Source organism: Phyllobates terribilis, unplaced genomic scaffold, assembly GCF_046119375.1.
Source record: "Phyllobates terribilis strain yellow unplaced genomic scaffold, ASM4611937v1 Scaffold_7__3_contigs__length_470593459, whole genome shotgun sequence".
NCBI lineage: Eukaryota > Metazoa > Chordata > Amphibia > Anura > Dendrobatidae > Phyllobates > Phyllobates terribilis.
In genome coordinates this window covers 392,677,642-392,703,460 of record NW_027362767.1, presented here as the reverse complement: position 1 = coordinate 392,703,460, position 25,819 = coordinate 392,677,642, and the positions used below count along the sequence as shown (strand labels likewise).

Genomic DNA, 25,819 nt, shown 5'->3' with positions numbered 1-25,819 from the left:
TTTAAAATCAGCAGAAAATGTGTAAGTTTTGCAAATCAGCTTAATTTGCAGTTAGGGTGAAATCATTTTGATTGCAATTGTAACAAGGAAAGCAAAAGCAAATAGTATTACATAAAAGGATTATCCAAATCAAACCAATTAAATAACTTGTTAGTAAGGAGTTAACATCAGATCAAGTGGACCCTGACCATGTTGTCTCCGCCTAGTCATATCTACAGTATTTCTTCTCACTTTTTTTTGCAGGAGAGCTATTTGAGTGCAGTCATTGTGGGATCTAAGTCTGTGAACATGGACATTACATGGACAGGGATCCTGATCCTCATCTGCATTATCATCTACTCAACATGGGACACCTTTTACAGAAAACGTAACCTTCCTCCAGGTCCTACACCCCTGCCTCTCGTAGGAACATTGCTGCACATTAAGAGTGGGGAGCTGGTTAATTCCCTTATGAAGGTCACTCACTTTTTTTTCTCCGTAAGCTAGGGAAAGGGACATGTTAGGTTATTTTAGTTACATTGTGGAATCATGTCTATGTGTAACCTATTTTTCAGCTTTGGTCTCAATATGGATCAGTGTATACCCTTTACTTTGGTTCTCGGCCAGTGGTCGTTCTCTGTGGATACGAGGCAATGAAGGAGGCACTTATTGACCAAGGAGAAGTATTTGGTGCCCGGGGATCTCTACCTGCATTAGAAGAGTTTACCCAGGGTTATGGTAAGTAAAACATTTTACCAATTTTACATAATAATGTAAAGTATTCAATACAAGGATAACTGTATTTACAAAACTATCATAGTAGACATTTATTGATTTCTAACTGCGTAATGTAGATAGGAGTGCCTCAACGCCAAGTAGTAGATTCAATGCATTGCACGAATGTACATTTTATAGGAAGAATTGTGCATGATGTTGGAACGATACAACATATTCATTTCCTAAGGGGTAACCAATTTTTTAAATAAAAACTTTGATAATTTATAGCCACATGACAGAAGAATAAATCTGTCAGGGTCCTGAGAACTCATTGATTATCTAAATGAAGAGGCAGATCCTCAGAGCTTGAACAGACTGGTAAATAGATCCATAGATTTTCAATGGGTTTTCTTACCCTTTAAAGACAAATCCATATTTGATCTTAAAGGAAACCTGTCAGTTGGTTTACTTTTAATTATGGAAGTAGTGGTACTGCTGTTTAGGTGTTTGTCACCGCATCCCCCCAAAACATGACACCTATTTTGTTGAGATTTAATGTGTCAGTCATGAGAAATCGGACTTAGAATTTATATGCAGTTAAGGCGTGAAGCGCATCGGATGCGTGCCAGTATATTTAGGGCTCCTGCAGACACCCGTGCAAATCAGTCCTATCTTGGACTGCAATGCACAGAGTGGCCGTTGGTCTCTCAACCCAAGTGTGACAGCCTCATAGAAATACATGAATCTGTCATGCTTGGGTCAGGAGACCTGGGGCCAGTTTGTGCATGATGGTCTCATAGTGGACCGATTTGCAAGGACGTTTCATTGAGCTCTTCAACTGCTTCTTCTCAGTACACTGCCACCCAGTCCAGTCTTCAGTCACCACAGGTCTTCTGTCTTCTTCTCAGATCTTGTCCAGTCTTCTACATGTCCAGTGCTGTCTAGACTTTGTCATGTCATTACATAGAATGTGACATAGTCAGTGACTAATCGGCACATGAAGTGCTAAAGATTGGAAAGGACCTGACCAAATAAGACCAAATAACTGCTGCGTTGGAAACTGGACATGTAGGAACTAGACAGTGGAGCAAGCGAAGACTGGGAAGAGGTGAAATTGATTTTTTCAATTTTATTTTTTAACTATTTCTAGCTTTTTTGAATCCAGCAAAATGGTAGCCATATTTTTTGTTAATATTTACATAAAATGAATTGCAAGAATTTCAGATTAACATGAATTCGAATGTCTTTAATTTGTGAGTCTCCAATCACCAGTAATTAGAATTTATCTTTTCGCCGTACATGTACTGTAGATTGCACTAACTTTTTAGCACCAACGTTGCATATACATGCAAATGTCACCAAGAAATTAACTTTGTCCTTTTGAAGATTTTTATTAATTTGATAAAGAGAGAGCAGTGATCTGTCCGATCCAGCACTCAGCTGTTGGTTCTCCACCCAGCTCTAGTTGATCAATATGTATCTGACTATGCCCACACTTATGACAGACATAACAATCAACTGTAATGGGGCGGAGAGAAGCCTGACTGTGACGGGTAGCATGAAGTTTGTGACAGTTTCCATTTAAGGAGTAAGAACTACTAGCATTCCTTACTTTTACATCAGGGAGCTGGCGAAAAATATGTGCATCAGTGACTACTGGCGAATGCTTGAAGGGGTTAAGTTTTAACACAATGCCCAAAGGAATATAACAGAATCAAGATTGGTTCTGGGACCATAGCCATGGGTTAATGATAAACCGTCTCCAAAAAAATCACATGAATGCCGAGCGGGACACGTTACAGCTGGTTTTGGATTGTACAACAAATGTCAACAACGATTTGTCAGGTGTCCAAGGCAAATGCCTGTGTTCATGTGAGCACTGAACAAGTGGATGAGGTATATCTGGATAATGCAGAGTTGAATTCAGTTCCTCTGATCAATGTGGTACCTGTCAAATGATACCTGTCTGAAGTAATGCGATGAGCCAGTGCTGAGAAATCAAGCTTGGAAGCCACATTAGCCTGGAAATGCAATCAGAATGTGTTAATATACACCGACACAACATCGGGCTAATATGCATTCAAAGCTCGATTTCCCAGCGCTGACACATCAGATTACTGCAAGACAGGTAACAGTTTTATTGTTGTACTAGAACTAGGGTTGAGCGAGTATGTTCTGTCTGAGTATGCTCGGGCCGAGCTCCAAGTATTTATAGCTGCTCGGTGATAAGGTTAAATCACTCCCGTGTGCATGATTTGCAACTGTTTGACAACTTTATTGCATGTGAGGAATGTGTAAGAAATAGACATTCCTTACATGTAATAAAGCTGTCAAACAGTTGCACCAAACAGTTGCACCAAAACCGCACAGCTCAGCAGCATCTTTATATGCACAGGGGGCACAGTTTTCATGAAATCACATCCACTTTGCTTGGACAGTTAAACACGGCAGAATTTCTGTGCAAAAAAGCAGCCAAAATAACGCAGTATTTATGCTACAATACATGTGAACACGGCTTAAATTTAAAAACAAGTGCTATTTCATGAAATCTCCACCGGTGGGACATCTAAAGAAGAGACGCTGCTGAACTGTGAGGTTTGGTGCGTTTTCTCTGTAGGCTTCTATATGGAGTCTCAAAAAAATGTCAATGCATTTTTAAGCGCAGAGTCAAAGCTTTTCTGTGTTATAAAAATAGTGTTAAAAACGTAGCTGCACATGTGCACAAAAAATGCATCAAATAAGGCGGGAAAGGCATAAAAGAAACTGAGAGTTACCAATAGAGGACTACAGTGGGTACGGAAAGTATTCAGACCCCTTTAAATTTTTCACTCTTTGTTTCATTGCAGCCATTTGGTAAATTCTAAAAAGTTGATTTTTTTTCTCATTAAAGTACACTCTGCACCCCATCTTGACTGAAAAAAACAGAAATGCAGACATTTTTGCAAATTTATTAAAAAAGAAAAACTGAAATATCACATGGTCTTAAGTATTCAGACCCTTTGCTCAGTATTGAGTAGAAGCACCCTTTTGATCTAGTACAGCCATGAGTAAAGCCTTCTTGGGAATCATGTATCAACAAACCGATGTAGAAGAAGAAAGGTGTCTAAATGTCCGGGTTCCTCCGCATACAATGATGATCTCGTGTCCGATGGATAGATGTAAGAATTTTATTAAATAAAAGCCACATTCAAACGTGTTTCACGGACGTCCTGTCCGCTTCCTCAGTGAGTAGCTGGTGTACAGACTTCTCTAGTGCAGCTTAAATAGAAATATGCATGAAAAAAAAAAAAAAACATTTTTTTTTTCTCTTTCTCCTTTCTTTCCCTTTTCTTCCAACATGCAATGGCAAATCTGTTGCATATTACTAGCATAGAGGTAAGTGAACATAAAAACATATATCATCACAGATATATATATATATATATATACTTAATATTTTAATATATCTACAATATAATTGTAGAAGAGTGTCTCTGTCCGAAGCCTCGATAGACTGCGCATGCGTGACGCACAGTCTGGCTCCAGACAGAAGCAGGCATCCAGCCGTTACAGGAAAGAGGAGGTGTATGGCGCCGGAGATCACGCGGTATGCGTAGACACTGAACGCTTACCGCGGATCTCCGGCGCCATACTTACATACTTACCTGACCGGTAGGAGCGTTGCCGCGGCGCCTCTCTTCGTTGGAGACAGGGGGGCGGAGCGAAGGTGTCGGACCGGCGCGTGCGCATTGCGCTATCCGGCACCATTTTACTGAAGACACATTTACAGTGTGTCTTCAGCAAAATGGCGCCGGACAGCGCGGTGCTCCGGCGCCGCACTCCTCCCCCGGCAGAACAGGACGCAGCAGCGCTGGAGCACAGGGAAGAAAGGTGAGTATAACTGTTTATTTTTTTTGTATGTGTGTACAGTGTGAAAGGGATGAGGGGGCCACACATACCAGGATTGAGGTGAGGGGTACCACACATACCGGGATTGGGGGTGAGGGGTACCACAAATAACAGGATTGTGGGGTGAGGGGTACCACGCATACCGGGATTGGGGGTGAGGGGTGCCACGTATACCGGGATTGGGGATGAGGGGTGCCACGCATACCGGGATTGGGGATGAGGGGTGCCACGCATACCGGGATTGGGGATGAGGGGTGCCACGCATACTGGGATTGGGGGTGAGGGTGTGCCACGCATACCAGGATTGGGGGTGAGGGGTGCCACGCATACAAGGATTGGGGATGAGGGGTGCCACACATGCCGGGATTGGGGATGAGAGGTGCCACGCATACCGGGATTGGGGATGAGGGATGGAGTGCAATGCATACTGGGATGAGGGATGGGGTACCATGCATACCAGGATGAGGGATACCATACACACCAGAATAGGGATGAGGGGGCCACACATAACAGGATTTGGGGTGAGGGGTACCACACATACCAGGATTAGGAGTGAGGGGTACCACACATACCAGGATTGGGGGTGAGGGGTACCACGCATACCAGGATTGGGGGGTGAGGGGTACCACACATACCAGGATAGGGATGAGGGGTGCCACGCATACCAGGATGGGGGTGAGGGATGCCACGCATAATGGGATTGGGGGTGAGGGGTGCCACGCATACCAGAATTGGGGGTGAGGGGTGCCACGCTTAGGGATTGGGGCTGAGGGGTGCCACGCTTACCGGGAATGGGGGGAGGGGTGCCACGCCTAGAAGGATTGGGGATGAGGGATGCCATGCATACCGGGATTGGGGGGATAAGGGGTGCCACGCATACCGGGATTGGGGGGATGAGAGGTGCCACGCATACCGGTATTGGGGGGATGAGTGCTGCCACGCATACCGGGATTGGGGGGGTTAGGGCTGCCACGCATACCGGGATTGGGGGGGTGAGGGGTGCCACGCATACCGGAATTGGGGGGTTGAGGGGTGCCACGCACACTGGGATTCAGATGAGGGGGGCCATGCACATAAGGATGAGGAATACCATGCAACCCAGGATAGGGATGAGGTATGGGGTATCACGCATACCAGGATTGGGGTGAGGGGTACCACGCATTCCAGGATTGGGGTGAGGGGTACCACACATACCAGGATTGGGGTGAGGGGTACCACACATACCAGGATTTGGGTGAGGGGTACCACACATACCAGGATTGGGGTGAGGGGTACCACACATACCAGGATTGGGGTGAGGGGTACCACACATACCAGGATTGGGGTGAGGGGTACCACACTTACCAGGATTGGGGTGAGGGGTACCACACATACCAGGATTGGGGTGAGGGGTACCACACATACCAGGATAGGATGGTGGGGACAGGATGGGGGCAGCACAAATACCAGGAGGGGGGCAGCACATACCAGCATGAGAGACCATATGCCAATAAAAATGCTCGCCACCCGGGCGTAGAACGGGTGGTTCAATAGCTAATATATATATATATATATATATATATATATATATATATATATATATTAATCAATTAAAAAGTAAATGTATATAAAACATCCAAAGGTAAAATTTACTTTTATATATATATATATATATATATATATATATATATATATATATATATATGGTTTATACAATTTATTGGTACATTTTCCAGGGACGACGAGCTCACGCGATATTGTATAAACCACACAGGGATTAGAACCCGTGGTTCCTAACCCAACGTAGTGCTGTTATACACCAGTTCCTGCTGCCTCAAGAAGATTGAGGAGAGACATTATTCTCTCAGAGAAGTGTTTTTCAATGCCAGTCTACACTGAGGGAACATTTTTCCTCACATAATCTCCTTCACAAAAAGAGTGAAGTATCTTCTAGTCAAGAGAGAGAAAGCTGTATATGGACTCTTCTGAAGTGATGAGCGAGCACTAAAATGCTCGGGTGCTCGATGCTCGGGTCGAGCACATTGGAATACTTGGGTGCACGACCCCAGCAACGAGCCCAATGTAAGTTTATGGGAAACTCGAGCATTTTTCAGGCGGCTCCCCCCGGCGGTCTGTAGAGGGCCTAAAAATTTCCCAAATCGATGGGAACAGTGCTCAAATGACATGGGAACAGCATGGGGAAGACCCTTGGAAGCATTTCTGACTCCCAGGTCACTTCTGTCAACAATGTTGTCAGAGGTATTACGCCACTTTTACGGACTCACAATAAAACATACCAAAACGATACCAAAATGGATTTTCCTGGGAAATATGTTAAGGAACATCCTTTCCAGGGTAATGACTTGTATATAAATCGAAAATAAATAACCCCAAAAAAAAATGCTCCTCCACACCATGGGCTATGTTCACACGTAGCATTTTTGAAGCATTTTTTCACTTTTGCATTACTTTCAACCGTGACAAATGCATTCACCAGGAAATGTCATTTAAACATTTTACAACCTTATCTGGCCATGTGGTGTGTGACATATCATCAGACACATCGTGTTTCATTTATGAAGGAGGGACTCTGAAAGTTACAAAGCCTATTTTTATAGAGCCATCAGGCGGCCTTTACTTTTCTTAAAGGGCCAGCAGTCGGCCCTCACCATTCTTAGAGAGCCATCAGCCGGTTATGTTTTATTGTTCCTATTACTAGAGAGTGGATCTACTATACTGTTATTGCGTATGCAGTGAGTGGCAGAGCTGCCCAAAATTTAGACGCACCCAATACCACTTTGAAAATTTGGATGAACCCCAATACCCCTTTGAAGAGACTTAGAGGAGGGCCTCCTGAAAACAATGTTCCCATTATTAGGAAGTAGGTCTCCCATTGTGTTTGCCTATGCAGTGAATGCAAGGATTGCCAAAAATTTGGAGTCACTCCAATGCCCCTTGGAAGAGACGTGGAGGTCAGAGGGCCTCCTGAAAACAATGTTCCCATTATTACGAAGTGGGTCTCCCATTGTGTTCGCCTATGCAGTGAATGCAAGGGTCGCCAAAAATTTGGAGGAACTCCAATGCCCCTTGGAAGAGACATGGAGGTCAGAGGGCCTCCTGAAAACAATGTTCCCATTATTAGGAAATGGGTCTCCTATTGTGTTTGCCTATGCAGTGAATGCAAGGGTTGCCAAAAATTTGGAGGCACTCCAATGCCCCTTAGAAGAGACGTAGAGGTCAGAGGGCCTCCTGAAAACAATGTTCTCATTATTAGGAAGTGGGTCTTCCATTGTGTTTGTCTATGCTGTGAATGCAAGGGTTGCCAAAATTTTGGAGGCACTCCAATGCCCCTTGGAAGAGACGTGGAGGTCAGAGGGCCTCTTGAAAACAATGTTCCCATTATTAGGAAGTGGGTCTCCCATTGTGTTTGCCTATGCAGTGAATGCAAGGGCTGCCAAAAATTGGGAGGCACTCCAATGCCCCTTGGAAGAGACGTGGAGGAGGGCCTCATAAAAAAATGTTTTCATTAGAAAGGATCGGGCCTCCTATACTTGCAATGTCCATGCACTAAGTGTATGGGCTGACAAACATTTATCCCTGGGGAGTATACATGAACATACTGAATAAAAAAAATTTTTTTACAGGCATCATAAGCATCCTTTAAAAAAATTATGGTGATATGGTGGTGGAGGATGACAAGAAGGAGGAGGACAAGAGCACATAGCCAAAATCAGGAAGCGTATACCCATGTCTGGGTGTGAAAAGGTGCATGGGAATACACCTCCCAAAAAAAGACACTGAATTTGAGTTTATGTTACGCTGCTATCATTCGGTGGTGTTGAGAAGTCTGGACCAATCCAGCCCTTGTTCATTTTTATAAAAGTCAGCCTGTCAGCATTTTTATTTGACAGGCGGATGTGCTTAACAGTTATAATTCCACCAGCGGCACTAAAAACCTGCTCTGATAAATTGCTGGGGGCAGGGCAGGCCAGGACCTCAAAGGCATAGAGAGACAGTTAATTTCACGTATCCAGCTTGGATACCCAATAATTATAAGGCACAGAGGAATCACGGAGGACGTTGGTACTGTCAGCAAGCTACTCCCTCAACATCTTCCCAAACTTTGCACTCCTTGTGAGAGTACCCCGTGCCTCAGGGCTTGTGCAATGGGAGGGGCTGAGAAAAATCTCCTAGAACCTTCACAGTATTCCCCTGCCTCTGCTGGCTTTAAGTTGTGTTTCTTGCACCTGTACTCCTTGGTTGTCCAACGAAGTGTGACCTCTGCCGCCAGCATTTTCAAATGGGAATTTATTTAATAGTTCCGCAACAAGGGCCTTCTGGTACAGTCCCATTTTTGTAGACCTGTCCGCCTCAGGAATAAGAGATATAAAGTTCTCCTTGTAGCGTGGGTCTAGAAGTGTCACCAACCAGTAATGACTGTCACCCAAAATTTTGAGAATGCGAGGGTCATGGGAAAGACAGACTAATAACTCAGCCATGCGTGCCAGACTACTAACAGGTAAGACTTTAGTGTCCTCACCAAGAGGATGACTGACCATGCTCTCCTACTCCACTCTGTCCTCTGGCCATCCACACTGAACAAACGGTATGACAGCTGTGCAGGTAGTACCATCTATAGCGCAGGAAACTAGTCACTGTTCTTCCTCCTCCTCTTCCTCATTGTCCCCTAATCCACATTGGGATGAGATGAGGCTGGGCTGTGTGTAATCACCCTGTATGTTTCCTTGCTCCATCTCATCATGCTCCACCTGCAATACATTCTCTTTGATTGTGAGCAGAGAGCATTTCAGAAGACAGAGAAGCTGGATGGTGATGCTAATTACGGCGACATTGCCGTTCACCATCTTGGAGGAGTCCTCAAAGATTTGGAGGATGGTACATATGTCTGACATCCATGTCCACTCCTGAGGTCTTATGTGTACAGATGAGCTTTGTTCGACTCGAAATGTAAGCCAATCTCAAATTCGAGCTGTTTTGGGCAGTGTTCGAGCCGTTCGGCGAACACGAACGATTTGAAAAAAATCCGGCTGTTCGAGGTTATGTTCGATAACTGTTCGTGCACCAAAATCATAACTGGATTTTTTCACAGCAATGCTGATAATCAATGTTAATACGCCGTTTGAGTGTACAGCAGGGCAGGGGGAGGGGCGGGGGATGGATCTCTGCATAAATAATGAAGATCTCCATTTTCTTTCTCTTTCCCGCATTTACAGTGGGGAGGTGCAATCTGTCAGCCTATCAGCAGCGCACACACGGAGCAAAGTGTTTTTTTCACACAAGCAAGGGCATGTGTCATTGGCTGTGTATGTCACATGTCCTTGCCCTATAAGACCCAGCCATTTTCCCCGTCGCCACCATTTTCTCACTGCTGCAGCTGCATGTTAGACGGCACCGCTGTTGCTGTGTGCGCTATACTTTCAGTGTTAATTTCAAGCAAATTTTCTCTGAAATATACAGATAGCTTGGAAGTAGGGAATAGTTGTGATTGCAGTCCTTTTGAGGACTAGGTTACAGCATTTCCTACGAGTTTTAGCAGGCAGGTCTGTGCTCTGAAATAGATAGGTTGGGAGTAGGGACTAATTGTAATTGCAGTCCTTTTGAGGACTATTTTACAGCATTTCCTAGGAATTTTTGCCAGGCAGGTTTGTGCCAGGTCTGTGCAAGTGTTTTTCACAGCATTTGGCTAAATCTAGCTAAGCAAATCCTTTTTGGCCTCTTGCAGTGTGTGGTAGTCAGTGGAGTAGTGTTTCTGTGTTGCAAGCTACACCACCTGTGTATAGAATACAATTTTTTTTACTGCACCTAGCCAAGTAAAACCTTTTGGGCATAGCATCATTCTATTAGGCCATCTATACTAAACTCCACCAGCTTGAAAATTAGTAATAATTTTTATCTGCATCTAGCTCGGAAAATAATTTTGGGCTTGTAGCAGTGTGTGGGACTTATTCTTAGCCCATCAATACTAAGCTCCTCCAGCTTGCAAATTACAAATAATTTTTATCTGCATCTAGCTGGGAAAATAATTTTGGGCATAGTAGTAGTGTGTGATACTCATTGTATTAGGCCATCTATACCAAGCTCCACCAGCTTTCAAATTACTAATAATTTTGAGCTGCATCTTGCCTGGAAAATAATTTTGGGCATAGTAGCAGTGTGTGGTACTCATTGTATTAGGCCATCTATACCAAGCTCCACCAGCTTTGAAATTAATAATAATTTTTAGCTGCATCTTGCCTGTAAAATAATTTTGGGCATATTAGCAGTGTGTGGTACTCATTCTATTAGTCCATCTATACTAAGCTCCTCCAGCTTGCAAATTACAAATAATTTTTATCTGCATCAAGCTCGGAAAATAATTTTGGGCATATTAGCAGTGTGTGGTACTCATTCTATTAGTCCATCTATACTAAGCTCCACCACCTGTGTATGTAATAAAATTGTTTTACTGCATCTAACCCAGCCAATCCTTTTGGGCTAATACCACAGTTTGGCCACTCAGCTCTGCTCGGTTCCCATCCATCGTTTTTTGTGCAAACAACTCCAGAGTTGTCAATTAGTTAACCACCAAAATTAGTGGAAAAAGGCCTGCTGCTGGTGGAAAGGGGGATAGGCGTGTTGGGAAGGGAAAAAAAAGGTTGTGTCCGTGGGGTAGGTGTTAAAGCAACAGTAACATCTGCAGAAGACCATCTTCCAGCCAAACTAAGATGTCTACTTCTTTTAGCGGACAATGTGATACGATCCCTTTCTTAAGGCCACGCCAATCGCTACAAATTCCAGATGAGGCACAAAAACAGCAGGTGCTTCAATGGATATCAAGTGCTCCTTTAAGTGGGCTCTCCTCCACCTCAACTTCAACATCACAAATACTCCAGTTCTCAGAGGTATCACCCCAATCGCACTTGCTTCCTCACAGCTCCCAAGTCTCCAGCTGCCCATCTGAGTATGGGGTAGAACAGATGGTTGAGTCTGCAGAGCTGTTTGCTCAAACTATAGCCTGGGAATCAGAGGTCGGCTCCAGAGCTTCTGTGAATCCAGACGAGGAAATGATCTGCACTGATGCCCAGAATCTTTATGAGTTGGATCCGGGACCAGACGCAGAAGGTTCTGACCATAATGTAGACCCTCGTTCCCAAACTGTAACTCCTGTTGGTGGAGACAATGAGGAAGACGATGATGAGACTCAAATACCTGATTGGAGCGACAACTTTAGTTTTTTGTCAGGGCAGGAACAGGTTGGCTCTGAGGACAACGGGTGTGAGAACACACAGGGTGATGATGACGAGGTTGCAGATCCCACTTACTGTCAACCCACAGTCAGCCAAGAGATGAGGTCAGCATAGGAGGTGGAGGAGGATGCTAGTGACGACGAGGTCAGGTTGCGCCTTCCTGAACAGAAACATAGTACTGGAAGCACGTCAACAACTGCATCCTCAAACACAACTCTGCCTCTGACCACAAGTCGTGGTGGCTCTTCAGGTCGCATGGGTGCTAAGCCTTGCATAGCCTGGGCATTTTTTCAGATCGATAAGGATGACCCAACTCGTGTTATCTGTAACATTTGTCACCAAAAGCTTAGTAGAGGCCAAAAATTCCATCGTTTGAGTACTTCATGCATGAACCGTCACATGGTTATGAAGCATAAGTTGAAGTGGGAAGCTCACTGTGCTACAATGCGGCCTAGCCGGCCGGGCCAACCACTGTCTGCCCCATCTTGTGCATTCACGGCCTCTTCATCCTCTGTGACTGGGGGAGGACAGCAGTCACACCTGTTTTGGGACGCAGACTGCCACCTCTTTACCCGCAACAGCCAGAGTGATTGGCAGGTCATCATTTTCTTTGGAGGTGGAAACACCAGCTGGTGTTGAGCGCTCTACGACATCGAGAGCACCACCTTTGGATCAAGGCAACCTAACATGTCCGCCTGCATCTTCCTCACAGACCGGCAGTTTGCCGGGGACACCCTTCTCAACCCCGTCTAAGCACAACAGCCAGCCCTCGGTCCCTCAGAGTGGACAAGTAAAAGACCATTTCCTCCTAGCCATGACAAAGCTAAGAGGTTGAATTTCACCATCTGCAAGCTCTTGGCTACAGAAATGCTGCCTTTCCGCCTGGTGGACACAGAGGATTTTCGAGACCTTATGTCCGTCGCAGTGCTCCAGTACCAGATGCCCAGTCGGCACTACTTCTCAAACAAAGGTGTGCCTGCGCTCCACCAGCGTGTCGCACATAACATCACCGCTTCTTTGAGAAACTCTGTGTGTGACAGGGTGCATTTCACCACAGACACTTGGACGAGTAGGCATGGACAGGGGAGTTACATGTCGCTGACTGGGCACTGGGTAACTATGGGGAGAGCAGGACAAGGGGCTGCTGTCCAAGACTTGCCGTCCCCACGAGTTGTGCGTCAATCCTCTTTATCTCGAAGTTCCTCCACTGCTTCTGCCTCCTCAACCTCCTCTCGGTACTCCACCTGCACCCAAAGCCTGTCTGGTCATGCCACACGCTTTCTAACTGCGCAGAAGGGATCCTGCACACCTCCTTACTTTGCTGGCAGCAGGGCTCAACGTCATCAGGTGGTTTTTACTTTGAAATGTCTGGGAAATGTGAGTCACACAGCTGAGGAGTTGTGGTCAGCTCTGGAGAACCAGTTTCATGAATGGTTGTCTCCACTGGACCTGAAACCAGGGAAGGCCGTGTGCGACAATGCTGCAAACCTCGGTGCAGCCCTTCGCCGGGGCAATGTCACACACGTGCCTTGTATGGCTCACGTGTTGAACCTGGTTGTCCAGCAATTTTTAGCCCACTATCCCTGACTAGATGGCCTTCTGCGGAGGGCACAGTCGCTGTGTGCTCACTTCCGCCGTTCGCATCCCGCAGCTCAGCGACTTACATCTCTACAGAAGTCGTTGGGCCTGCCACTTCACCGGCTAAAATGCGATGTGCCTACCGGTGGAATTCAACTCTGCACATGTTGCAGCAACTGTGGCAGCACCGACAAGCCCTGGTGCAATACGTTCTGACGTATAGCCTGGGCCAACGGGATCCAGAGGTGGGGCAAATCACGCTGGAGGAGTGGTCTCAGATCAGGGACCTATGCCGCCTTCTGCACAGTTTTGAAATGGCAACGAAGATGTTTAGTGCTGACGATGCCATTATCAGCATGACTATTCCGGTGATTTACATGCTGGAGCACATGTTAAACAGAATTCGGAGTCAGGTGGTGCGACAAGAGGAGGTGGAGGAAGTATAGGAGGATGAGTTGTATGCGGAAGGGCTAACATCTGCAAGTTCCAGACGGTCGGCAGCACCAAGGCGGCAGGCATGTGAGGGTGGGGGAGATGGATTTACCAGGGCGCATGGTAGCAGCCAAACTAGTGAGGAAGATGCAGGAGCCCAGGAAGGAGTGGAGGACGAACTGATGGAAGACTCATCAGATGAGGGAGACCTTGATCACATTTCTGTTGTGCGAGGTGTGGGGGAGAGGGCAGAGGAAGGAAGCATGATTGTTTCCTCGCCACCAACACAACAGGGACTTGGTGCTGCTGGATGCGCAAGACACAGGAGTGCCTTCTTGCTGCACTACCTGCAACATGACCATTGAATAGTCAGAATTAGAAATAATCCTGACTACTGGGTTGCCACACTCTTAGATCCCCGGTACAAAAGTAAATTTGCCAAAATAATTCCTGCCATAGAAAGGGATTCACGCATGCAGGAGTATCAGCAGAGACTGTTGCAAAATCTTACATGTGCTTTTCCACAAAACACCAGTGGTGCATGTAGTGAATCTCACAGTTCTAACTTGCCAACCGTGGGACTGTCGAGTGTTCAGCACTCAAACCGTAACAGAAACACCGTATCTGCTGGTAACAGCCATTTTGCGGAATCATTTCACAGCTTTTTTAGCCAATCCTTTGCAAGGCCACAGGAGACAAGAAGTCTGACACATAGTCAACGCCTAGAGACGATGGTACAGGAGTATCTCCAAGTAAACATTGAAGCCATGACTGTGTCACTGGACCCTTGCTCTTTTTGGGCTTCCAATCTGGATAAATGGCCGGAGCTCGCCACTTACGCCTTGGAGATCTTGTCATGCCCCGCAGCCAGCGTTCTCTCTGAACGTGTGTTCAGTGCTGCTGGTGGTGTGCTGACAGATAAGCGCACGCGGCTGTCCACTGAGAATGTAGACAGACTCACGTTCATAAAGATGAACAAATCATGGATCCGCAAGGACTTTTCTACCCCTGTGTCATCCTGGGGAGAGTAAAAGCTTGAGGATTTCGTAAAATCACCTCACCAACCATTTTAAGCTTTCAAATTACTAATAATTTTTAGCTGCATCTTGTCTGGAAAATAATTTTGGGCATAGTAGCAGTGTGTGGTACTCATTCTAACCAACCGTTTTAAGCAACTCTGGGGCAATTGATACCACTTAAGTGGTGTCTGTGTCACAAATTTTTGGAAAAAAATGGAGACTCTTTTTGGAGTCCCCTTGCTTTGTGTTACGTGACGTTGCCATCGTCAATTAGAGGTGGGTTGGGTTGGGTTGGGTCTCCCCCCCCCCCCTTTTAACCGTAAGAAAATACATACACTATGGCTTGGGGTAACACAGATGGTCGAGCCTGAAGAGCTGTTTACTAAGAGGTCTGCTCAAAAGCTTCAGTGTCTGCTAGTCAGCGTAGTAACCCAGCTGCGAAGCAAGCTGCACCACCTGTGTAACTAATAATGATTTTTAAATGCATCTAGCCTAGGCAGACTGTGGGGACCCCTAACCAAACCCAGACGCTCAGCCCCCTAACGCCCCCTTTCATTGACAATACAATCATGTAACTCTTACAACTGGATGGGAGAGGATCGGTCACAGCTTTATTAACTGTTTATACTCATTCCATTAGAAATGCATTTTATTTCTAAAATAATTCAGCTTGTTGTGCATGCCCTGTGTCTCCAGTCTCCACAACGGCAAGTTGGCCAACAAGTGTAACTCTCCAACATGTCCTTTCTATTTCCAGGCCACGGAGGATCCTGCTTACTCGTATGCAGGACTCCGACCCCCACCCATCACTCTAAATGCTTGTTCCACTCCGACCTGGAGTCCTGACAGGAATATGTCCAGTCCAATATCCATTAAGTGAACACCGTCGGGCCGTATGAGGCCTTCTTTATCTCCTTCCAGTTGTCGGTGTCGTATCACTACACAGCCTCTGTCTCTTATAAATTTTGCCATCCGAATATTTATTACCTGCCTGGTCCGTTCGATGGCCGTGATGTCTCACGCACCTTGCCATACCGTTCTCGGCACAATCTCTGACCTTACTATAGTTAGTTTTGTGAAAAATTCTCTGAAGCGCTCAGTGTCTAGTTTCATTATTGCCATTAGTTATGCCCTCTTGTGATAAGCGATGTCGTTTCCTCCGGCCTGTATAACTTAGATGACCGGACCTCTTGCCTCTCTCCCTACCTTGATTACCTCCATTAGTACCTGTGGCCATTGCAGGCCTCTAATACCTCTCCAGTTCAAATATGTGTTATGAAACTCCAATTTCCTCCCGCCTGGGTGGACTTTTACCCTTCTTTCTGCACAATATATATGCGAGTTCTTAATCATTGCATAGCAAAAAAACAGCAAGGAAGTGGTATTTATATTTCATGTCCTGCTATGCACCTGTTCAAGGCTGAGTTAATCAGAAATTTAAACACACATACCATGTTAAAATCATATAGCATAGAAACAATGCATATAAATGTAAATAATCAAAAAGAAAAAGAAAAGAAGAAAAAAGGAACATATATATAATAATAATCTATAAATGATCACTCATAATGATACATCAAATAATGTCTGATGTTTAAACCCGCTGGTACACGTGTATTTAAAGTATAAATCCACCAACTTTCTCTATTAAGGAGCTTTCTCCTATAATCATTCACCAAATCTCCACCAATCGCCACGGCCCACGGAGGGGCCACCACAGTCAGTGAATCCTTCCTTATTTAGTATAGAGTCTACCAATACTTTGGGCGTATTAGCCCAGCTGCGAAGCAAGCTGCACCGCCTGTGTATCTAATGAGAATTTTTAACTGCATCTAGCCTAGGCAGACTGTGGGGACCCCCAACCAAACCCAGATGCTCTGCATCTAACCCAGCCAATCATTTGATAGAATTGCTAGTAGCAGAGTCGCATGGGCTCTAAACCTTGCATGGCCTGTGCATTTTTTCCGATCGCTAAGGATGACCCAACTCGTGTTATCTGTAACATTTGTCACCAAAAGCTAAGTAGAGGCCAAAAAATCCATAGTTTGAGCACTTCATGCATGAACCGTCACATGGATATGAAGCATAAATTGCAGTGCGAAGCTCACTGTGCTACAATGCGGCCTAGCGGGCTAGGACAACCACCATCTGCCCCACCTGTGTCATCCTGGGGAGACTAAAAGCTACTGCGTAGTCTTTTCCAAAAATTTGAGGGAATTACCACGGGAATGGTTTGGAAGAGGTATAAGAGTTGAGGTAGGACGTTCATTTTTAGTATACTTATTCTGCCGAACCAGGAAAAATCCTTCACCGTCCAAGAAGTAAGATCTTTATGGAGTTGTTCAATAAAGGGCCCAAAATTAAGATAAAATAGACGGGAGAGGTCTCTATGAATATGAATTCCTAAGTATTTGATACCCTGTGAGGGCCAGGCAAAGGGAAAGTTGGACTGGATGGAATCCTGTATGGATTTGGGGAGGGAGACATCGAGGGCCTCAGACTTCGCTGCATTGATTTTAAAATTTGACCATGTAACAAAGTGATCTATTTCAGCCATAACAGCAGGGATGGATATATGTGATTGAGTGATATATATTAGGACATCATCAGCAAATGCAGAGCACTTGTACTCTGTGCCTCCCACCTCAATCCACCTAATATTGGGGTTATTGCGAATTGATGAGAGCAGGTGCTCCATCACTAGGATGTATAATAGATGGGAGAGAGGACATCCCTGCCTTGTCCCATTGGTGATTATGAAAGGTGATGAAAATGTTCCATTTATCTTCACGGATTGCGATACAGGGCCATGATTTTGGCTATAAAAGGGTCCCCTAGACCCCTACCACAATCTTTTTAAGAGAATAATATATGGCGTGCCAGGAGACTCTATGGAATGCTTTCTCAGCATCCAACGAGAGTATCTAATTACAAATTTTTAACTCCATCTAGCCCAGGCAATACTTTGGGCCTAGTAGCAGTGTCTGCTAGTCAGCGGAGTAGCCACCGCCTGTAGATCTAATTACAAATTTTTAACTGCATCTAGCCCAGGAAATAATTTGGACCTAGTAGCAGTGTCTGCTATTCAGCGGATTATCCCACCTGTTAAGCAAGCTACACCACCTGTAGTTTGGACACTTAATTTTTTCAAAGGAAATGCTTCGGGCCCCCGGGACACTCAGTGAAGAGCATCGGGGAGGCACCCCAAGGCACAGGGGCTGGGACTGGCGGTAGGACGCCTTGCGGTGGACCGCCAAGCTCGATCCTTATAAAAGCTTTGTAACTGCAGCAGCTTTAGTGGACGCTACTGGAGCTGGAATTCCCACGGCTGCTGCCATCAGACTTGCCCTCCAATAGATCCTTGTAAAAGGATTTAAAGTGCACTCATTCAACTTACAAAGACAATTTAAATTAAAAAGCTTAGACTTGCCTCCACCGCAGGGGGGCTTGCTCGACCCACCAGCGGACAGGCACCAGTATTGGGAGAGGGGGGCTGGCCGTCAGGGTCCACCGCAGCTCTGGCACAAACCCGGCGACACGGAGGTCGCACGGGCTGGAACGGACTGGCCGTTTCAGCTTCGAACTTTTTTGGTTTTAGAAGGGCATGACATGCCTATATCTGTGTCTCCCCCTCCTTTTACTCCTCCACCTCTTTTCTTTTCACATGACTATATGTACTTGTCACTTTTTCATGTGTTAGTTGTGTCTTCTGAGCAGTTTGTCAGCTTTTGGACACCTTTGAACGTGTTTTCTATGTGTTTCTATGTGATTTTGTTTGCCTGCCATTGGTTTTAACGGTGTTTGAAGGTATTCGACGAACCGAACCGAACTCGAACACTACGGGGGTGGCTCAACTCTACTTATGTGTGGAGTCTGAACTGTATACCGATGGCCTTGTTGATGCTGGTACTCAACAACTGCCCTCTTCTGCTCACAAATCCTTCCTAACATCTACAGTGTAGAGTTCCAACGCGTGGGGACATCACACACCAGTCTGTGAGCAGGAAGCTGCAAACGCTGATGAAACACAGCAAGGGCGGCGGAAGCTGTAGGTGACTTTCTAAAATGGGCACACAGGTGGCGTACTTTAACAAGCAGATCCGGCAGCTCTGGGTAGGATTTGTGAAACCGCTGAACCACGAGGTTAAGCACATGTGCCAGGCATGGTACGTGTGTGAGCTCGCCTCGCCTCAGAACTGCCACCAGGTTCCGGCCATTGTCACACAAGACCATGCCCGATTGTAGGGTCAGCTGTGTGAGCCTCAGATCTGCCTGCTTTTTCAGAGCTATCCTCAACTCTTCAGCATTGTGTGGTTTGTCACCTAAGCATATTAGCTTCAGCACAGACTTTTACTGCTTGGCCGTGGCAGTGCTGCAGTTATTCCAGCTTGTGACTGATGTGGTCATCTCGGAGATGGATGCTGAAGAGGAGGAGGAGGCTGAGGAGGATGAGATGCAGGAGCTGTAGACCATGGGGGTAACCCTGATAGACCTAGGACCCGTAATCCTTGGCGTCGGGAGGACGTGTTCCGTCCCAAGGTCCGACTGGGTCCCGGCTTCCACTATGTTAAACCAGTGTGCTGTCAATGAGATGTACCATCCCTGCTCACAAGCACTTGTCCACATGTACGTGGTTAGGTGGACATTCCCAGTAACTGTGTTGTTGAGGGCACGGCTAATGTTTTTGGACATTTGCTTGTGTAATGCTGGGACGGCGCACCAGGAGAAATTGCGGCGGCAGTCCCTAGGTACTCGGTCCCCAGCTGCCGCTGTCAGGTTGCGGAATGCTTCCGTCTCCACGAGCCTAAAAGGCAACATTTCGAGCGCAAGCAGTCGTGAAATGTTAGAATTTAGTAGTGTGGCCTGTGGGGCGTTGGCTGCATATTTGCGCTTGCGTTCCAAGGACTGGGGTATGGACAATTGAATGCTGCGCTGGGACAAGGACATGGACGTGCTTCCTGATGCTGCTACTTGAGAGCATGTAACGACAGGTGCAGGGCAGGAGGCACCTTCGCATGCATCATGGACAGGGGATTGGCTTGCATGCACAACAGCAGAAGATGCAATGGTGCCAGCCACAGACACTGTTCCTGGACCCTGCGGTTCGGCCCACAAAGTCTGGTGCTTTGCTGTCATGTTCCTGGTCATGCTGGTGGTGTTCAGGCTGCTAATTTTGCCACCCCTGCAGATGCTGGCCTGGCAGGTGGTGCAAATTGCCTTTTTGGGGTTATTGGCAGAGTCTTTAAAAAATAATCAGACTCGGGAAGACCTAACAGTTCTACTGGCAACTTCCTTCGTGTTGGTGTTACGGGAACATTTTCCTCCCTTCTGTCTACGGCCACCACACTGCTTCTTCCTGCCTGTTGGGGTGCTCTGCCTCCCTCCCCCTGTGTGCTGCTCTCTTCGCTCTGTATGTTCTCCTGCCAGGTTGGGTCAGTTAATATATCATCCACCACTTCATCTTCCACTTCCGCACCCTGGTCCACCTCTTGACTTTCTGGCAATTGTGTCTCATCATCGTCCATCTTTTGTGACACTTTCCCACCGTCGTCTTCGTGTGACTGTGGCTGCTCAAATATTTAGTCATCGCTACATGCGATCTCCTCTTGCCTCGCTTCAAATGGACCGGGCGAGAGGCCCGAATCTATAAATGGAAAAGTGAACAGCTCTTCAGAGTGTCCAAGTGTGGGATCATTTGTCTCCGGGCACTCGGCATGGTGGGAGGAAGGAGGATCAGGGTGATGAATATGGGGTCCAGACTCACGGCTACTGAGACTATACCGTGTGGAAGACAGGGTGATGGTGGCTAAGTGACTGGAAGCATTATCTGCTATCCAATCAACAACCTTTTGACACTGCTCTGGGTCCAATAGTGGTGTGCTGTGGTCCCCTAGGAATTGGGACAGGAAGGTTGGGTGAGAAGATGTGAGTTTTGTTGTGGCACAATTTCAGCTTGCTCACGGCCTTTGCCTTGGCCTCTGCCTGCACCATCACCATCACGTCCAGTTCCCCGTCCCTTGCCACGTGCCTTGCCCATTTTAAGTGGAGGACAATATCTTCCACGTTCACTACAAATGACTGAAATTGGAGCGAACTTATATGTGATCCGTGTGATGGACAAACCACAGTTTTAAATACCTGGCATGTAGGTAACTATTTTGAACAGCAAACTGGTGTTAATTGCTTCACTGACACACTGAAACAAATTTTTAATGGGGGTTAGAAATGGCAATATTTTCTGAAAACGTATATGTGATCCATGTGATGGAGAAAACACAGTTTTAAATACCTGGCCTGTAGGTAACTATTTTGAACAGCAATCTGGTGTCAATTGCTTCACTGACACACTAAAACAAATTTTTAATGGAGGTCAAAAATGGCAGTATTTTCTGAAAACAGGAGAAACCATTGTTTTAAATAGCTGGATTTTTAGCGCTGTAAAATGGAAAGGACCTGGCTGTATACTGCACTACCAACAAGCAAATGGCGCAGAAAAACAGTGCTCTCTGGATTGCTTTTTAAGCAAATAATGAGGATTAAGATCCAAAAAAAATTATTCCTGGCCCCTGAGACCTGGGCCTTTATCTAGAAATATCTAACAGCAGCAGAATGCAGAACTGGAAAGGAGCCTCTTGTGCTATATTCACTGCAGTCTGCTATATACACTGCCTGCCTGATATCTCTGCAGATAGATTAGTTCACAGAAGAACTGTTTGTTGAGATGGATATGTGTAAGGTACTTGTTTTCTCCCTACACTACCTAATGCACAAGCAAATCTCTCCCTAACTCAACAGCAACTCTCCCTACACTGCCTGATTCCGGAGTGACTGTGACGAGCATGGCGGCGCCAGGTCTGATATAGACCTGATGACGCTATGCGGCCAGCCAATCACTGTAATGCCACAACCACCGTGGCTGTGGCATTACAATGAGTGACAGGCAATCCCTGCATGTTGATTGGCGCTCTAAAGAACGCCAAACATGCAGGGAGGGGACCCGAGCATCCGCCCGAGCATCTCACAAGTACTCGGTGAGCTCCCAACATCTCGAATACTGAGATGCTCGGGCGAGTACCGAGTACTTGCGAGTATGCTCGCTCATCACTACTCTCCTGCTCTCTGGTTATCCTAATCGCTTCTAGCCAGGACCAGATCCACGTGGCTGTCATGCCACCAACTTTGCTTAAACCTACCCCCTGCAAGAGGTAACGGTGGGATAAAAACTGTGAGTATATCCACACTTAAGTGTGTTTTCCACAGAGAGCCAATCTGTGAAGGTCCCCCCATCAGTTTAATATTTCCTGGACTGTATATAGCATTTACTGTACTGACAAGTGAAGAGAACTCTGCTTCAGCCGTCCTGGACAATAACAATGCTTGTCTCAAGAGGAGAAAACCACAACTTCTATATGCACAATATACTGTGAACTTTGCCTGTAAGAGAGACTGTACCCTGTGTAAGGCAGCACCAGACATCATAATGGGGGATACTCGCTTCGATGCGACAATCAATGCACACGTGCAATGTCTTTCCGTTTTTTCCACAATGCTGCAGTTTATTACTTCATAAACCGCATATGAACCGGGTCCAACTCAGTGGCACGCCGACACACATATATACAATATTCATGAGCCAAGTGACACACAGGCCCACTTGCTCCAGGTACAGCCTTCAGCAAGGTAATCATATAGCAATGTCCATATAACGTAATGCATTACTCCACCACCACTGTGGCTTTGCGGCTTCCCAGGTAGGGGTCTCCAGCCATCGTTCCCTCAAAGGTCACTGACATCCACACAGGATCTAGGCTCTGCCTTTCAGGACTCTTACTCAAGCCTCTGCCTTCCAAGGTCACTAGCATCCACACAGGATCCAGTTTCTGCCTTTCAGGCACCAGGCTTCACCCGGCCTCACTAGGCCTCACACGGTCGGTGTCCCACACACACGGGAAGAGGCCTTACGCCTCTCTCACAGAACACACCTGTCTCCCATCAAGCAGGGTTTATATATGCATCCCGTGCACACACACACATACTGACAGGACCTTGCTGATGTCACAGTCATGTGATCAGACAGACATTCTGTGCGCGCAGGACCTGTGCTATGTCACAGTCATGTGACCAGTCACCTGAGGGGGAAGGTACATGGTCAGGTAAAACACATCCTGGACCATTACCGTAATGCCAGCAAGTCGCTGCATTACACCTGTTACCTCATTCAGTAAAATTGTTATGTTTACAAGTTCACCTCCGTGTCTGGCTGCTTGAGATTGCACAAACATCACGGGCACTCCAAAACCTGCACCCAGACACCACCGCTACAGAAGTGCCCTCGGGGGTCCTATACCATCCACAAGTGCCACCTCCCGCTTTTTAAATTGTGGTGGGCCACTGGGGAGGTGCCAAATATACCGGGATGCCACATACATACTGGCAAAATTTTGCCCCCTTGAGACTCCGCCCAAGCTCTACCTTTTCTTAGCCTCTCTCCCTCAACCCTCCGCAGTCGCACCACCCACTTTTGGAAAAACTTCACTACTGCACCACGTCCTCACCAATCACACATTAACAGCTGCCATTGAACACCATATCGCCTACATAGCCAGCAGCTTTTGTTTTGGCCCAAAAAAAATTTTAAGCTGCCATGATGACAAGGAGACTCTTCTGGCCGGGCCCTACTCTACTCTAACCTATTAAACATTTGTTGAAATATCCAATTCTCTTTTTTAGGCATATTTTTCTTTATTTTATTTTAAGGGAATGTGTCACATACATGTTTTAAAAATGACCAATAATATCACATGCAAGGGACAAATACCATAGCATCTTGACCAGACCACATATTACCATCACTTAGTGACCAAATACTACAATACTGATCATTAATAAAAAAAACACAATACTAATATTACCTTGAGTGCCATTATACACAGGAGCTCTGTACATAGTATACCGTGTATAGTGTAAGTGTACAGGTAATACAGTGATGACCAGTGACTTTATACATAGAAACTCTGAATATAGTATATAGTGTACAGGTAATACAGTGATCACCAGTGACATTATATATATGAGCTCTGAATATAGTATATAGTGTACAGGTAATACAGTGATCACCAGTGACATTATACACAGGAGCTCTGTATATAGTGTCAGTGTACAGGTAATACAGGGATCACCAGTAACATTATACACGGGAGCCCTGTATGTAGTATGTATGTATAGTGTAAGTGTACAGGTAACACGTTGACTCACAGGTGACGTCTCTAGTTGAAGTCCTTCATCTTTGCTTTTCTTCTTCATCCATCACAGACCACATCACTTCATCCAGCCAGGACTCATCTCTGAAGAAAATGACACATAGTTATCTAGAGCAGTTTCCAGAGCACATTCCCCAATTTCTCCCCAACTTCTATACTACACCAGATTAAGAAAAAAAGTGGCATAGTGTCACCATGCCCAGTAACTGGACCCCCCACTGAAAACAGTATCCTCAAAAATAAAATACATCACACCAGTAATGATATCCCTTAATTAGCTACTATAGTAATAATTTCCCACATCATGGTCCCATATATAACTCCCTTCTGGACCCCACGTGTTCATCCTGTCCTTATATGTTCTCTCTTCCTGGCCATATGTGACTTCATCCTACCACCATTTGTCTCCATTTTGCCCCTGTGTCTCTGTCTCGCCCAGGGGGGATGTATGGGGGCACTCGGTATCTGGGCCTTTACCTTCTGTGGGATGTCACGGCAGTCGGCTACCGGGCCCGTCCTCTGGGTCACTCTTTAAAAGGTTTTTTTTAGTGTTTTTGTTAACAGTTTGTTTTGTGACGCCACCTATGGTTTCTGGTAATAGTTACCAGCGCTGCTGCAGACCTCCTGGGGTGATGGGATGGCAGCTGGGATGTTTCTGCTCCCCACAGGTGGAGCGGGCCCCCGGGTAAAAGTTGATAGATGGGATGCAGGGCGTTGTGGTGTAGGAGGGATGATGGCGCAGCGTCAATAACAAACAGAGACAGTCAAGTGCAGTCCTCTGATTTTTACTCACTGTTGCCAAGTTCCTCAGGTTACAGTGCACAGGTTACCGCTTCCCGCATCGTTCTGCGTTCTCCAAGCAGGGGTTCAGAAGTCCCTCCGGCAATTCGAGAGTACTTGTCGGGACCCCCTTTCTATGTGTTCCTTTCTTCGGCCGACTTTCCGCGCTGGGTCTCTCCCTCCTGCCCTGCGCCTCACAAACTGAGCCCCAAGAAGGCGTCCTCGGATCCTTCAGGGACACCTGGAGTTCCCTGGTCCTACAAGGCTACCTTTCTTGGTGGCTAGAATGCGAGTATGGCAACTGCACCATAAAAGTCAGAAGCCTCCGGTTTCCTAGCCGAGGCTTGAAGCGACACGACCAGCCCAGGGACCGGTTCCCTTCTTGCGGCCTGGTCCCTCTGACACCTGACAGATTAGGGTGTACGGGTGGCTTACTGCTTCTTCCGTACCCCTGGTACCCCTTCAGTTACCGGAGTCTTCCTCCTCTGCTCCGCTCCTCTACTCTACTCCGCTGGGCCTCATTTACCAGGCTCAGTATGGAGCAGAGCTCCTGAAGAGCACCTGCTCCTCTCACTAGGCACAGACCTCCACCTACTACTACTACTACTACTTTACACTATCTGTAACTAAGATGGATCCCCTATTTATACTCCTAACAAAAGCTCCCCTAAACTCCTTCCTCCTCCCACACCCATTACTTGGTTCCCCCTCACTCTGGATCCCCCCACTCCAGCCAGGGACAGGGCTCAGCTGAACACAGTGCATCTTGCCCTTCCAGCCGGCCTGGAGCAGTGTAGTGTTGGATGCAGGTGTTGGGGTCCCGGGCTGTACTCCTTTCCTTACCATAAAGTGAGGCACCACGGATGCAGTACCTTTGTGGCGACTGAACCCTCAGGGGCGCCACATCTCCATTCTGCCCCTGTGTCTCTCCATTCTGCCC

General features: G+C 46.4%; 1 protein-coding gene across 1 annotated transcript in view; it reads left to right on the top strand.

Annotated features, from left to right (window-relative positions):
• Window positions 1-215: 215 nt before the first annotated feature.
• LOC141154967 (cytochrome P450 2G1-like) overlaps window positions 216-25,819 on the top strand; it is a 140,480-nt gene continuing 114,876 nt past the window's right edge. Inside the window, exons 1-2 of the mRNA XM_073641546.1 lie at window positions 216-456; window positions 555-717. Of these exons, the coding sequence (XP_073497647.1) occupies window positions 289-456; window positions 555-717 (331 nt within the window). The 5' untranslated portion in view covers window positions 216-288. The remainder of the gene's footprint in view (window positions 457-554; window positions 718-25,819) is intronic.